The following is a 17096-nucleotide window of genomic DNA, read 5'->3' on the forward strand; positions in this document are numbered from 1 at the left end:
GTTGCAGACTGCTTCGTGGCTTTCCTCTTGTAAACACATGGCGCTGCTGGTTCAGTTCTGTGGTAATTCTGATTTATATAGGCCATTTAGAGGCGAGGTCAAATGTCGATAAACCTCTCGCCTCGCCACGCCACTGATTTTGTTTTATTTTATTTTTTATTGTTTTTGTCTGTATCAAACTCGGTAGCCAATGGGCTGAGTAACGATATACATGCAAATGTCAGGCTGGTGCCATGTGTCTAGTTGGTATTATTTAGTGTGGGGTGTGTTTTGACAGGTTTTTAGTAACGTTTAGCGTCAGAACGTATAATTCATAAGTAGTTACATGAAACTTATATTTAGTGTTTAGTGATAACTCATTGTCAGCGAACTGTAAAATAGTCTGTTTTTCATATTTTTTGCACCAGGATACAAGACAAAATTAATGCATAGACGTGGCTAATAAATGCTCGGCAGATTTTAAATATTTAATAACGACAATAACGAATAAAAATTGTTCTTAAAAAGTAAATTCAATAGTGAGAATGTTCACAACCTTGTAATCAACGTTTCCTTTTGTCTGTCCGCCTGGTACCTAAAAACTTAAGTATTAAAATATATACAACCACAGTTTACCCGTTGTTTTTATATGGGTTAGAAAATTGTCTCGTACGATAATGGAATTGGTGTACTCGAGGTGAAAAATGCCATATAATCACTTATAATAAGCTTTCGCCCAATAAAGACTGATAAGAAGCACAAATATTCGTCTAACTTCCCCGGGATTTTCTCGTGATTCGTGAATAGTAATTTTCAATTAGTTTTTTCATGAATCGTCATCAAAGATGTTAACGTGTGTTTCTTTTGCCCTAGGTTGCGCTTCAGGCCTCGCTCCAGCAAGACAATTCTGGAACTCCAGCACACTGTTGCATTGCTCTCGGGTGAGTAGCACTAACTAACCTCTTTTACTTCGGCATCTAAAATTATCTCTTTGACCGCTCCCATTTGTAAGTGCTCTAAAGTTATAGAGTGTTTGTTTCTCATGTGTGGACCGGAAGCCTTATTGATTGAGTAGCTAATTGTCATTCAGTCCGTTAAGACATTTCCCGCATTTTATGAATCCGAAAGGTGTATTGTAGTTTTCATAACAGCCTGCCACTTTATCCTACAGATCCATTTTAATATTATACTCCCATTTACGTCTATGTCTCCGAAATAGTCTCTTCCCTTTGTGTTAACAAGTCTTTATATATCTTTTCTATGCGTACTACATTCGCCACTCATCGTCCTTGATTCGATATTTTATTAATAATATTATAAGCGCACAAATTGTGAAATGTTTTCAACAAAAAAAGGATTTTTTTTTCAGATGTTGAAGGGCTGTCAGGTTTTGAATAAGTACATTTCTCCGTGAAATTGTTTGATCTAGAATCGTCAGTTTCTACTGCAGGAAGTACCAGAGTCCTATTTAATTATCTATTTATTTAGTTTGCTGATCGTAAAGTGTAATTCATCTGAGTAACCACTTTCCCGTGCCATGCGTAAGTGCCAGTGATAGAAACGAATCTATTTTGTCAGTGTGCGTTCCGTGTGAAGCTAGAGCCAGCAGTTTCTCTTCAAATATGGACACATCAGAATCTGCCTTGCCTCGTCTGTTCAGTCTTCCATCTCAAATTGGTCCACTCACTTCACTTTGCGTGGAATTGGTCAGCCCCATATTTGCATGTTTCATTATGCACGATTTGTTTGGTCTTCAGCTGGTATTCACCAGCAAGAAGTAGAAACTGACTTTTTCTGTCTCTGCTGACCCAATCAACCGGGTTACCGAAACATACACACATTTCATCTCTGTGGTCCCTTGTCAGTCAGTTTCACACCGCTGTCAAACTGTGCCAAAAAGCTGACGGTGGTCGTTTTAAACACCCACGCTAGATTAACTAATTCACTAAGTGTCAATGGTGACGCAGGTAATGGTTTAATTTATTAAAGTGTATCTATTTTATTAACTGAATGCGTACATACATATTTATTGGACATACTGTAGATATGAATTTCAGTGCACATTAGTGTTGGCTTGCGTCTTTGTTGTAGCTCCTGCTTCGAACCTGATTCGGATTGCTGGCCAAATGAATCCATTCCACGCCCTCCAATTCTTCTTCCTTCCCTAAGATACATTTTAATATTGCCATCCACACCTACACCAAAGTCTTCCGAGTTTCCCCCTCCCTTCAGGCTCTCCGGACACTTTCTACGTATTTTTCATCTCCCTATGCGCTCTGCGTTTCCAGCCCATCTCACCCACCTTGATTAGATCATTCTTCCACCTCTGTCGCTACTCATCCGCCATCTTCCCATATGAATCCCGTGCGAGCTTCTGGTAAACAATTGGCTAATATGAGCTAATGCTTTTTTTAGAGTTATTGTACTCGAGCTCGCTGACTTTATGTCATGCTGAAAAGTAAATATTGAAATTATTTTTCAAAGAGACTTTCTTTGCTGTGGCAAGAGGCAGGGGACGAAATGAAGTACCTTCATAATAATAAATTAACATTGCCATGGGCAGAGAATTTTTGAACAAAAATTACAGGCAGCTCATAAAAACACGCGTAAAATGTATGTACAGCGCAAAGAGACGAAGGGTATCGAAAAAAGTAGGGTTATTGACTACGTCCTGCAGCTATGGGGAATGACAGTATGTAATGGCGTTCATATTCCAACCTTTGGTCAGTAGTTACTATTTGTTTTTACGTTCTTTTGAGCTTTTTTGTGGTCGTAATCCGGTGTTTGCCCTTTAAAACACCGCAGGTCACGTACTTTGTGTCCAGCCTGTGTGTCTATGGGGATACTAAACTAAACGTACGTCAAATGTCTGCCCCCTTTTTTTATTTCTATTGTTTTGTGGGCTACTGAGTGTGCTAGATCCTATTCTTTAGTCCGCGGTTGAACCCGCATCGCCCAACATTTACACGTTGCTGCGTGTTTAAAAATGACCTCCTTTAGAACTCTTTTGAGTGGCGTTCAGAACTTTGAGATTCAGACAAGAAGACTGGAAGCCAGAAGGCAGTGCTGGCCGGGTTGTGGGAGCTCAAGGGTCATTAAGATGAACTATCCCATTTGCCTTTGAATTTATTTCTGCTCTACATTCTATATTTAATTTTCACACCTTCCTTTTATTTGTCTGTCTTCCGTTCTGTTTGTTATTGTTTTTCTGTCTTACTTTCTTGAAAATTTGCCTTCCCTTAATTCTGTCTTTCATTCTTTATTTGTTTACTGTCCTCGTCTTCATTACTAAAGACCTGAAGAAGGAAAGAATATATTCCTCCAAAACTTTAATATCTACACACAAGTTCAAATGGTACCACGACCCAGAACACCACTATACAGCTTCTATAGTTGATATAGCTTTGATAAATAGCCACGCTATTGCCGAAATGTTCTACTACGGATAAAATTGTTGCCTCGTGTTGACGGTCAGACACGTGGCTGTGTCAGAGCTAAATGTCGTCACGGTGTTAAGTAAGATATACGAGTATGAGTGAGTGTAAAGTTGGAAGTCGTAGAGAGTTAAAATGCTTATTATCATAGAGTTCTTCTGAGAGGCTAGTCATGACATTTGGCTAAATGAATGGCGAGTCAAGTTATTTAATGCGAGGGGGGAGGGGGGGCAATGGGTCTGTGTTGACATCATTATTAAGATAAACTCTTCCAGAGAAGTTCTTCCTCATCTTTATGACTCATTTTCATACAAGAAACCAGCCGAGTTGCCACTGAATTTCTATTTTCCCTTTGAGATCACTGTATTTGTAGATGGGGCTGTCTTCTGGGTTGTTCTGCCGTGTAGCCTGGTAGAAGTTTACCGACGTTTCAGATGTTCTTACTGCGTCTATCATTAGGGCGTTTGCATTGATTATGAAGACAGCAACAGGCTCTGAAACGTCGGTAAACTTATTGCTCTCTTCCCTTCAGGTTGTGTGATTACAATTTAGTACGCATTTATCGTCACCTCTGCGTGCTACATACCCAATAATCAATCATAGCAGCACAGTGTTTGTTCGGTTAGTTTTTTCAATACGCTATCTATTTTGATTAATTGTACAGTTTTTTGTATTCGTAAATTTTTATATATCTCCCACAAAAATAAACTGTTTGTTGAAATTTTATTTAAGGTTTAATAAAGGGGATGAGAATATAGGCTGTGAAACTGTTTAAAATTTAATTCCCTTTGCGTTATGAAGGAAAGAGTGAATATTTTAAAATTGTCATTTTGAAATTCGTGATGCACATTTCACGCTAGTCCAGTTGTTTGTGGGAAATCGAGGCTTTGTGTTCGATTGAGCCAGCTGATGGCGATGAACGTTCAAAATTCTTGTGGAACGAGTTCTGCACAGGTCGCAATTTCTGCAACTTGCAAGATGTCACGACATGATGGATTAAGAGGATGGGGCCACAGAGACAGGAAACTGCATTACAGTGCTGATGTTCGCAACTGTTACCGACGTAAAATTTCATACGTTGTCAGCTAAGCGATGTGAGACCAGGTGCAGCGTGTTTCGAACGTGAAGAAGTAATTACTGCAACAGGGTTATCAGGCTCATCAGAGGTGTTGAGGCAAACAGGTCGCTCTTCCTGTCATTTCGATCAAACGTTGTGCCACGTGGAATCTAAGCTCCAGTTATTCTTTATGTCAGCACCAGATGGAGGCCATTTCAGGTCCGGTACCCACTGTAAAGATTTTCGGTGGGAGGAGTGTTGTCTTCTGTCACCTGAAGGAGATAAACAAACAGCTTCATCAAAATTAAAACAGTATTATCTGTCTTACAGTGCATGTGGTCTTTGTCTTGAGTCATTTGGAATCTCGGAATAAACTATCCACGTTACGTAACTTAAGAAATTGTTTTAGTGTAAGGCCTTGAAGAAGGAGGCATTGTATTCCTCCGAAACATTGATGTCTCCCTGTGAGTCCACATGGCGTCGTAACCCAGAGGATAAATAACGAGGAAAACTTGTGTTGACTTGTGAAGTCAGTCGTTATTCGTTGACCCATGGTCGTTGACCTCTTGCAACTTGACCCTTCCGTAAGTCTGAACTGCACAGAATTGTATAGATTATTTACTTGAGGCAGTGAAAAAACCATTCGTGGAATAGAATTTTTGTTTCCTGTCAAATAAAATTCCGCTTGTAGGGTTATCTGAAGCGAATTAGGTTATGTTACGTACCGAGGGGTAATTTTCCCACGGCGGAGTGCTCCTTCCCAATTTCCGCCCTAAAACTATGCAATTTCCTGCAATATGTGTTTACCTCACGCTGTGGTGATGGGGGGGGGGGTAGAGGGGTAGTTTGAGAAGAGTCAAGAATTCATATGAGCAAAGAAATCTGCATTTTGTTGCTATGTAGTGAAATAAGAATTAATGAAAAACTGTGAACATCAAAATTTTGTGATATTAACTAAACCTATATATTATTGAATAAAAATTTACTTGGATATTATCCATCGTCTAGTAAATATAAAACGTAAAACGACGTTTCGGAGATGGGATGCCCAACTGTGTATTAACCTGAAGACGGAGATAGAGTCCCATCTCCGAAACGTCGTTTTACGTTTTATATTTACTAGACGATGGATAATATCCAAGTAAATTTTTATTCAATTGACTCTTCACCATCGTCAAGAAGTTTTAGATTTGCTATATATTATTCATAAATATATATATTTCTTTGCTGTTATTCCACTCAGTTCTGATTCCATTTAATGTCTGATGACTGGGCGAGTGAAATGTTCCCGAAATACTCTTTGCTGTGCCGACTGTCATGTCTGAGATACATTTGTGGTTTATGTCACCTCTAGAAGGTGAATTCTGTATTATCCACAAATACAGCGCAATTATTCTTCCTATATCATTATTACAATTCATAATAACACTCCCATTCCTCGTATCTCCACGCTAATCTCTACAGTTCGAACAAGGTCGTTATAAGAAATATTGAGGCAATTCATAACCATACTTCCATCCCACTGACGGTTTATGAGCTCTACAATTGAATCACCGTCGTTACATAACCCAAGAATCAAACAATTTATAATCACTCTCACCCCATTGTTTGTGTGTAACCTCCGCAGTGTAAATACCTCCTTCATGCAACTAATAATCGAAGCATTTTAAGAGCCTGGACGAAATTGGTCCAGAAGCACTTGAACACAATATTGAGTGACACACTAACTGAATCGATGCTTTCCGGAAGGTGGACACGTGCAATCAGACTCTGTATCATGATTCAGTAAAGAAAGTGTAACAAATGAAATAGTACGACAGTGAAAATAGGAATAAAAAAACAGACGAAAGGATTCCCGTTGTTCGTATTGACCAAAAGGCCATTGTCGCAGGGGAAAGCCCCAAGAATGATTAGTTCATTTATCGACCGACAGATGTCTGAAAACAAAAAGTCATCGTTTGCTGGAGGAAAGGATGTCCAATACTCAATCGAACGACGAGTGCCCAAATTCTGTCACGAATAACTGCAGAAGTAGTTTATTTCTTTATGAAATTACAGATATTTAAGTTCTTACACACCTCACGGACGTTTGAATAATTTATTTTTAAATCGCAGTTATCAGTTTAAAATAATTATATACAGTGAGATTTTAGGTTTTTACGACCGCGAGAATATATATGTCTGACTTCTGGCTTCTTGTACCTTTTTGTCTGGTTTACTAAATTATATAGCCATCTTAATAATAAATACACAATTCATATATTTTATTAATAGTTTATTTAATGACACTTGTTCAGTATCTCCGACCATATAGCGTCGACTGAGAAAATGATAGTGAATAATGAATTGGAAAGGATGTGGAAGGAAGAGGTCGCGGTATAATTTAAATTACTATCCCGGAATTTTCCTGGAGGGACTGAGAAAAACCACGGAATGCCCCAAGCAAGATGAGCGGGCAGAATTTGAAGTTCAGAATGTTTTTGCCTTCCTGATCGTTGTATGTAGGCAGAACGTAAATGTTAAATGAACCACATATCTCTGTTCACAGACTGTCAGCTCCATCTATGGCCGACTCGTGGGAACGTCTCGTGGAGAGCGTTACCTCATCAAACAAAAGACTGCCAGCTGTTTTTCACCAGTTCCGCCGACGTCGATTCTGACCGCCGTGGTCTGGTCGTCGAACTGACGCGTCTGAACGTTCCGTGCTCTGCAGGGGGCTTTCTTCAGTTCTCGTCATCACCTTTTCCTCACGGAAACTCTTCCACTACCCAACAAATTGCAGCTAATTCGAGAACAGCGAGAAATCGCCACCAGAAATTGTGTGGAAAACTGGAAGAACTTCCCCCTTCTGGTCGTAGATTGTACTTTCCAGCTCCATCATCATCTTCAGTAACACCTTCGCTACATCTCCACGAAAATCCCATCTTTTCGTTCACATATCGTCAGGTCGATCACTGTTACAACGTAACTCTCACTGCGAGAAACGACACTCTTACCCTCAGGCCTACAGCTGGACTTCACTGCAATTTTCAAATTCATTTACCGTACGGTAATCGCGTGTCGCTGCATCTTCAGACAGGAGAGGGACATCTGGCCTCGGAGAACCCTGGACGTCATGCGATATCCTCTCAGGGTCATATTTCTGTGCCAGATTCTCAAAATACGCCGCTCACATACGTTGACTCTGATCCTCCGTGTCCTGGATTGCTGACCCAGCTCTGGGACGGTGTATCCTCTTGGACGCACTGCACTAAGAAAGGAGATCCAAGACGCGACGTCAGAGTCACTTCTCGGGGGAACAGTGTCATGTTGAAGGTTGTGGTCCACCAGGGTGGTCCTCAGCTGAGCGGACACGACGCGTTGTCGCAGCTTCCAGCGCTGAAACTGTGGTACCACGCTGAACCAATCGCCGAGGTGGTGGAACAGTGTGGCTTCGGGTGGGTGTCGATACGACAGTTTTGCGTCGCAGCTGTGGAGGACTTGAGTCTGTCTTGGCAACAGGCTGAAACGGAATGCAGCAGACGCGGTGGACATCTGGCGAGTATACGAAGCGAACAGGCTCAGGACCTCGTCGACACCCTGCTCCTCAACAGGTAGGAACTTACAGCATGTAATGTCATCATGAACGTTAGAAATGACGCCTTGGAAGACATAAAGTTCGAAGGTTGTTAAAATTTAATTTATAACTTTGATTCCTTCGTAAGTAACCAACTTTTACATTCAGTGAAGTTTCTTAAAAGTCCCTCAGCTATTAATTTTTCTCGTGTTCACAAGGGCCCGGCACTGGACTCTATCCTGAGTGGGCTGAATGCAGGCCTACATTTCAATGTTATCCATCTGCGCCTAGTTCTCTCAAATGGTTTCCTTCTTAAGGTTTTTCTACATGTCCCACCCAGCTTATATTCCTCCCAAACACGATGTATTGGTGTATAATAATTATAAACTAAGTCATACATTTTTTTATTCTTTCACAAACAGCTTTTTCTATTTATAAGTTAATTAAAAGCTCCGTTGTGTAATCAGTGTTAAAGCAGTTATAATCAAATGTTTGTGTTGCGCAACGTGTTTCGACTTTGACAAGCCATCATCAAGAAGATTATTCATTACAATATATATAACACTTTATTTATTAATAATTTCGAGTTTTATAATAGTTGCTGCTATCCTAATTCTGTAGTTGGACAAAATGTACGTTGTAATCAATAGTTTTCGTAAGATAATTAAAATACGTCAGCCGACATTGCTGAAACGTTTCGGGTAACAAATATCTGATTGTAACCGCACTGATATTAATTATAACGTTTTGCATTTGACAGCTCTAATTAATTAATTTATAGACGTGGCATTAAACGGTAAAAAATTACTTTTTTAAAATTAGCTTTCATTATCTTTGTAAATGAGAGCAGTTATCAATCATCATCAGAGGTTGAATACAATACAAAGCGAGTCGACAGGCCCGAATTTGGGGCACGCGGATACCTCACGTCACGCAGTGGACAATAACGGCATTTAGCGACCGACTGGTTTATACGCAGTTTCGCTGTGCTTTTGTCTTTTAGTATAATCAGCGTTCCTCCTGTTTTAAACACACAACGAAGCGAGCTGATTTTTGTTTAAGATGAAAATGGTTGATTTTGGAGCACAATTGGCTATAGAAGATATCTTGAAGATGAATAACATAAAAAATATTAATAAATGTCACTAAATTTCTACGTAACTTCTTACATGACTTAAATTTAAGAGTAACATAAAGATGGCTGTCTTCTGAGTTGTGGCGTCGTGTAATCAGGCAGAAGTTTAGCGACTTTTCAGAAGTGATTTCTGCCTTTATCAGGGCTATGAGGACAGCTATCTTCATACTCACCACCGCGAGAACATCAAAATCCTTGTTCATCAATGCATATTTGTGAGTTTCGTTTGCACAAAGTGGATAAAATTGCGCATTTATGGAATATCTGTCCGTTATCATATTTCATAATCGAAAGTACTTAAAAGATTTCAGTTACATTTGAGATATCCAGTAGTATAATGAAAGTTGGCGGACGATTGTCACATTTTTTTTATATTTGTCGATCCAGTGAAACCTCTCCATTTCAAGAAGCTCAAATCGAACTGTTACATTGTTTTAATAATGGGATTTGAAGTTTTCTCGACGGTCACAACGAACATTGTTGTTTACTGGGTCGGTGTATTTTTTTTAGATGTTTTTCATCGTTCCACAGCGTTAAATTCAAAACACAGCAGTTCAGTTTCTTAATTAAAATTTGGTTCGTAACAAAATATGTATATTTAAATGAGATTTTCACATTTCTCTGCAACTGTTCTTTTCAGCATAATTCTTGTCGCCATTGAGTTAAATCAAAATTATAGTCATTTTAACTGCGCATTGTGGTTTATATCTGAAGCATGATCATATTTACACACAATATAATTGAGGCCGTTGCTTTGTGCATGAAGAACACGTTTCGAATTTATGTAAATCCACATCAGAGTACATTGTTCTACTCTGTATAGTCCTTTGATGTAGAAGCCCATCTAAATAATAATCAGTCCGAACCTCAAAGAAAACACATTTCAGTATTACAAAGATAATGGTTAATGTTGTTTAGGGAAATAATTGCTGTTTATTCTGTAACTCACACGATGCTCATACGCTCTGTGGGCAAGCGAAATAACACTATTGATTACTAAAGCAGGTGGTACTAAAATTATATTGGGTTTTAAGGCAACAGGTTAGCCTCTACGGACAAGCAGCCTGGAAACCGCACAAAATCTATTATAATTCTGCGATTATCCATTGGCATTACAGGTGGATTCTAGTCTTTCGGTGTTTCATGAATACGGTACAGGAAATGGAAATGATGATGTGTCTTTATTTCTTTGTTAGCTGATCAATTTTACTTCAGTGCCGCGTATGCAGTAAGCAAACCGACGGAGTGCAGAAGTGAGTAATGTTACTTAATTCAGTCACCTGTAGGCAACGGAGTTACGATCCAGGCGGGGAGAAAAAGAAACACTTGGAGCCTAGCACACATTTATTCATAAGTCTTCTTCTTCGTCTGTTTCGTCTTATTCTGTTTTCACGTCTTTCGTCTTTTATCATGCCTGACTTCCTGACTTTCAGGTACTGGAAGTCAGGACCAATTCCAGCGTCCTGCGTTTGTTTTCGTGATAAGCTGTAAACCAGGTGTGACAGCCTCACACATCTCGTCTCTTCAAGAGCAAGGAACAATCCGACAAATCCTGTTAAAATTTTAATTTTCCAATTGTCGTGAAATGTCTTCTAGTTGATGTTGCAGCGAATAGTCACACTACCTGGTTGTTAGAATTCCTCCTTCTTATTTCATCTGTCTCGGGTTCAGATCTCGGCTCTTGTTCTCAGTCCGTCTATGCAAATTACGAGATGGTATCTTGAAACAGGTCATGACGTCTTCCATATTCTTTCCGGTTTATTATTTATTTATTGCCTTATTATTCGACTGTAAACTATCTTACCTGCTGATAGGGTTGTTAAATAAACCACAAATAAATATAAATGGCTCCTAAAAATGGTTCATCTTTCAATGCCATATCTAAAAAAAGGCTTAAGACTGAATAATAATTTAATAATTTGCATGTTGTTTTATGTGGTACCTGTATTTTATGTGGGCATAAATTCTGGTTTTTCACTCTGAAGGAGATTCTGCATATTTCCAAAGAAATGCAGGAAAATATTTGGGCCTAATAGAGACGAAGTAATTAAGAATGGGGTAAAATAACACAGTGGCACACTTCACTGTTTGAGCTCGTGTTGGTGTGAAGTGTCATGAAGGACAGATTGGGAGAAACAAAATGTCGGTAATTTTTACTGCATGAAGACCACAGGTTATGGACTGGATTAATCTGGCTCAGGATAACGACCAGTGGTAGGTTCTTGTGTACAGTGTAATGAAACATGGCAGAGGGTTCTATAAAACGTTGCGAATTTCTTACCCATCTGAACGAATATTAGATTATCATGGACTCTGCTCCGTGAATCATATTGTCGCATGTCGGGCTATAAGAAGCATGGAAACTGAAGTGTCCTTTGAGAGGAAAGTGTTACATTCTACCGGCGTCAGTGCACCTGGTAGAAGCCGGAACTTCGTCGTACATCACGTGTTGTATTATTCAGTTTCCTCGCCACTGCACTCCTCCAAACTGCAAACATTATGACTCGCAAGCCGTGTTGTACATTTCCTAGACATTTGCTGAAGGTAAAGTTCCCCGATCCCTTATAAGTGCTTTACTAGAAGATAACAGATAAAGTCGTAGCTTTTTTGGTTTAATAGATTATCGGCCCTACGTGATAATATCCAGGAATGTGTGTTGTTACTTCTCACAGAGCATCCTACTTTATTCGTTACATAACTTAGGCATTGCTAGGAATCTAAGCCCTGTGCTCAGATTGTAATTCGCTAAGTTCATTTCAGGGGCTTTAAACCGTAAATCCCACTAAAATCACGCCCCTCGTACTAAAGCAGTGCCTGCTGTACTACATTTAATCGGAATCTGTTTCAAAACTACAACATGGTTAATTATATATTCCATTACACGAAACACGCCTGAATTAAAGTAATCAAAATGTATTTCTAGAAATCAACATGTCCTCCTACATGATCACTGTTACCAACATCACAGGCATGTAACAATTATGCTGATATCATAAACCCTTCCTTGTTCATGGTGATGAAGGGGGTGCATGTCTTTGGCTACGTGACAACAAGACTCGAAAGGAGTGCCCATTGGAGTACACTGGCATTCCACGAAGGTGTTCTACACCTCACATCAAGCAAGTCGCTGTTGCATTGATATTATCCGCGGTTATGGTTGAATAACAATATATATCTGTAATATATTAGGAGACTTTACGTTGAATGTTCAAGTTAAATTGGCGTTTGTTGATTTGGATTAATTAAATACGCAGGTTTCTTTCCCGGAAAGATGTAATGTTATAAAATTTTCCCTTCTATGGGGTGTCTGCGAATGTCATAAAAATAATTATGCTATTCTTACGTTATCCCGTTACCAGTAAATATCCAGCTGGTACATACAATTCTCTTAACTTTTTCACGTAACGCCATTTTTAAAGGGAATGAAATAATAATATGAGACTTAAATTTAAATCCCCTTCGTCTTATCTTCATTTAAATGGCGTTGATGGAGCGTCTGCTTCATGGCGTGGAATGAGGTGCCGGCCAATTTAACAAGTAGCATTACTTGGAATTTAAAATGTAAAGACAAAAGCGGGCCGCAAACCGCACTAGGCTGATAATATTGCACACTCTTTCCAGCTTCGTTATAGCCAAGGAGGTAGAGAAGAAGAAGACTTTAGCTCGTTATTTTTCGACGTGAAAAAGTAACCCAATTTGTAACTTACATTGTCTGTTGTTAAACTTTTTTACTAAAAGGATAAGAGTTATGGAATGCAGTGTTTTATAAAGAAAAGAAGCTGTTATTCTTTTGCTGATGGCGTACCTTCAGACAAAAATTCCGACCGCCATGATACAGCTTTTTTCTGAAGATTAAAATATATATCTGAAATAGACGGAGTCTTTTATCTTACATTGTCCCTCCTATAGATAAATCAAACAATTAATAAAAGTAAAATGTAATTATTTTACTCGACTTCTTGTTCTGAGAGAAAAGCATGAATTAATTATTTTTGAAAAAAAATTGCTAATGAGAACATTTGGGCCTTTGAGGGAGACAGGAAAGGAGAAATGGAAAAATAACATTTTATGTGAAATCTAATATTTTCACGGTGGTAAGGGAAATGTTGCTTTTCTTATGGTTTTCTGCGCCGTGTAGACTGTCGGCAGATGCCAAATTTTCGGAGAAACATATTGTCTCCATGTTCAGGGCTGGATACGGAGTCTGTATGATAGATAAGTTAAGATACATATAATTAACTGCTCTGTTAAGACCTTATACCATGGAATTATATTAACTAGCATAGCGTATTAAAATGTTTGTAAATAAAATACATCGTGCATTAAACTTGAAGGTTGATATCCGGTTTGTTGAATTATAGTTGAATGCATAAGACGTGAAAAAAATTTCTTCATTTTGTCGATAAGGTAAGATTTGAATGTAGTACGTGCGTCAGTGGAATTTCGTGAAGTAATATTTAAATGTAGTTTAAATAAACGTAGCGGAAGAATTGTTAGGACAAATGTTTGACGGTTCTGGATGAATTGTGTTGGCTTTTATTGCTTGGAAATTAAATAAGCGTTTCAGTTTATGAATTTGTTAAATGTATTGAAATATTAATATAAATACGTTTCGTAGGAATTATTCATGCAGTAAAACTATTTGTCAATTGTCCCATTTTGTTTTCCTTACATGTACACTAAAGTGTTATGTGTTTTTACTTAATTATTCAGAATGTCCAAAGAAACGGGTTGAAGCTTGTGGATTTAAGAAATTCGATGTTTCCAAGTTAATTCTAACGCCATAACGCCAGGAAATTATTTGAACAAACTTCCATGTCAATAAACGTGGTTAAGAGAGCCGGGTAAATGTCTTGCGGTCTCGTAAAACACACTCCACTCTGCAGACAAAAGTTTCAGTGGAGTTGTGGCCAATGCAAACACTATTCCAACACTCTTGGTACAAACTGAGACTATATTCTCTAGAAATCACGCGAAACAGAACCGAAAAAAATTATCAAGAAACTGGAGGGTTGATCTTGGTAAATCAGTGAAATATCTTCACGTAGATTCTTGTTAGGCGTTTTTCTCTGCAAGGTAACACACGGCATATAAAAACTGCAGCACATTTCTTCGTGAGAAGCTAATAGTAGCTCATCTAGTAAATAAAACTGCTGTCTCTTTATTAATCCTGTAGGTTTATTTTCTTGAGCTTGCTATAGGTTCGTATCCTCAGCCAGATGAATCCAGTCCTCATATTCTAACCCTTTCCTTTAGATCCATTTTAATATTATCCTTCCATCGCCTCCTTTCTTTCAGGCTTCACAATCAAAGTTTTAAACGCATTCTTTATCTCTTCATTCGTGCTACGCGCCGCGCTCATCTTAACCTCTTCCATAAAAACATTTAAACAGTCCGATCCCAGATTTTCTAAATGCGTCAGATTTTAGTCACGTTTGAAATCCGTGGTTAAATTCAACTTCGGTTCATTTTATGCTGTTTTAAGTTGCACTTAAATGTTTGTTTTCGCCATTTTTCAGGCGTAATCACCATCACTGTTAGATTACCCAGATAGATGTAGTTAGACCTTTTTGTGCTGCTATCCTGGAGAACAGCTTCGCGGTAGTACCTCATTTATCTTCGGGATTTTAAATATCGCCTCCCTTCAGTGAAATATTACTTCCACGTACCGGGACCTAGCAGGCCTACACCCTCTTAACCTCTTGGAACTTACAAATCCCTGCTACTCGATCAAAACCACTGTCTTTAATGAAAAGTGCGTCGTTATGAATGTTCTCTTCGGCTAAGCAAACATGTCTCCCCTCTTTTAGCAAAAAAATGTAGTCACTTCTTTTGCAGTGTGGAGAAGTATTGGCATTTAGTTCATTTAATGGCCTTCACAGCGACTAACTAGACCACATCCAGTTTTCTTCTGTGGTACTTAAACACAGTTTTTTCTGTAGGACGAACTAGCAGCGTATGTTTCCGTAGCAACACAGATGTGAACACTTCGCCAGTATTTAAGTTAAAAATAATGCAACTGATAATAAAAGCGTCTGTGTTCTTTCGGTTTAACAGAACATTGTCGTCGTCCTAATTGCAAACTCTGGGACAACAATGGCATGCTACATTTTGTTTTTATCAGGAGAGGCAAAAACTGCTTTAAATATTCAGTGTTTCATGAAAACCCATTGTTAAATTATTTACTTTTTACCTTAACAAGCACACGAGATAATCTTCTTGCAGCTTTAGAATAATAATTTTAATACCCAACAGTACGATTTGGCCATTTCGGATGTATCCCCTTTTTGCATAAAAGATTTCAAACTTTTTCTTTTTCAGGATTTTTCTCTCATCCTGCGGGATAATATAGAAACAGTTCCCCGAACTTTTTGATGTTTGTTTTTGTCATGAAATTATATAAATACGTTAGCCCTTTTCGTGAAATTTGTGAATGCCCCAAGGTAGCAGGACCGTGACAAAACGTTGACATAATGAGGCTGGGGATATAAGCTGACTTTTGTGATGGAGGTAATCAGAGTTAAAAAAACACAGCGAATCATATAATAAAATAAATATATTTTTCTCAAGGAATAACATTTAGATTTGTATTTTTCTGACTGATAAAAGTATATAGCATTTGGAAAACTTTCTGTGTGGTGACTTCCCCGTGAGAAATTATCAACTTATAGGTTGGTACTTGTGCTATTACGAACTTCGCAGATTAGCAGTTTCCTTTTGAAGATTGCAGTGGCCACTTCCGCCCTAGGCGTAAGTGATTAATGGTTTGAAACTGAACTTTTGTAGACCTCGCAGTTGCAGTGAGTCAGGCAGGTATCAAGTAGGTAGTGATTTCAAATAATTCATTACTACCAACTTCTAAACTTTGGTTTTCACTCATCGTCTTCTTTTCCCCCTTCCTTGTAGACTATGAAACAAGACTCAAATGAGTTCGTTTTTATATTTAATTTGTTTCGTAAATAGGATTTGAGGTTTTCACGGCGGTGAGTTTGAAGATGGCTGCTTTCTGGGCTGTAGAGTTTACCGACGTTTCAGAGAACCTTTCTCACTTTGTTTTATTTTCAGGTTTTATGTAGTATGAAAACTGGAAAACGAAAGTGTTGTCATGAGTTTATTCCATGTGTGAGCCTCTTGAAATTCAAAAATTTTGTATTTCCAGCTGAAGAGTTATTGTGAGGAATCTTCGGAAATTAAAATATATATATATATATATAAATATATATATATATATATATATATATATATATGGGAGGTGCTTGTCACACCTTCAGATGTTGATGGGCCCCCGATCTGGATTCTTGGGGAACGTAAAGCACGTTTCTCAAAATATCTGCCCTTTTATCTTTCCCAGAACTTCATTCGCCTTTTGCAGTATCTTCCATTATCTGTCTACAAAAACTATTAGACGAAATAAACTTCTGAATGTACCAGATCGCATAACGACGTCGTTGAAAGTCATGGCTTGCTCCAAAGTTATAACTTCCCCCAATAGAGTGTTGTGAAGCCTTTTAGTTTATTCAATATTATAAAAACTTTTAATTTGGTTCCTCCGTAAAATGAGAAATGTTATTTGTTCCGCTCAGACACCTGCCAACGAAGCACATAATAATACTAGGGACCGTGTTATATAAAGTCCGATTCTGAAATTTCTCTTTCTTAGCCATAGCTCATATTAGATCGCTTAGTTATATTCGGGAATAATTAGCCTCATTTGGTTGGGATTCCACCGTTACTGAATTTTTAACGGTCTTCCTCAGTCACTCTACCTAACTGGCATAAAAGTACAGTACTGCATAAAATTTCCCAGAACAGCATCGACAGTTTAATCTAATTCACACATTATTTCTTTAAGATCCTTTTTAATAATATCATCCTCCCACTTCCTGCCGAAATTAAGGCTGATCGCAGTTAATTTTTTATTTTAATATCTTGTTT

At 38.3% G+C, this 17096-nt stretch overlaps 1 protein-coding gene across 4 annotated transcripts in view; it reads left to right on the forward strand.

Moving 5' to 3' along the window:
- The window catches only part of LOC110838410 (uncharacterized), a 152308-nt gene that overhangs the window by 89744 nt on the left and 45468 nt on the right, over nucleotides 1-17096 (forward strand). For all 4 annotated transcript variants that reach the window (XM_087350152.1, XM_087350151.1, XM_087350149.1 and 1 more), the window contains exons 3-4: nucleotides 853-920; nucleotides 7019-8063. In XM_087350152.1, the coding sequence (XP_087206278.1) occupies nucleotides 853-920; nucleotides 7019-8063 (1113 nt within the window). The remainder of the gene's footprint in view (nucleotides 1-852; nucleotides 921-7018; nucleotides 8064-17096) is intronic.

The sequence above is a fragment of the Zootermopsis nevadensis genome, unplaced genomic scaffold, assembly GCF_977971745.1.
Source record: "Zootermopsis nevadensis isolate Lab colony 2312 unplaced genomic scaffold, Znev_1.0 Znev_ptg000017l, whole genome shotgun sequence".
Lineage (NCBI taxonomy): Eukaryota > Metazoa > Arthropoda > Insecta > Blattodea > Termopsidae > Zootermopsis > Zootermopsis nevadensis.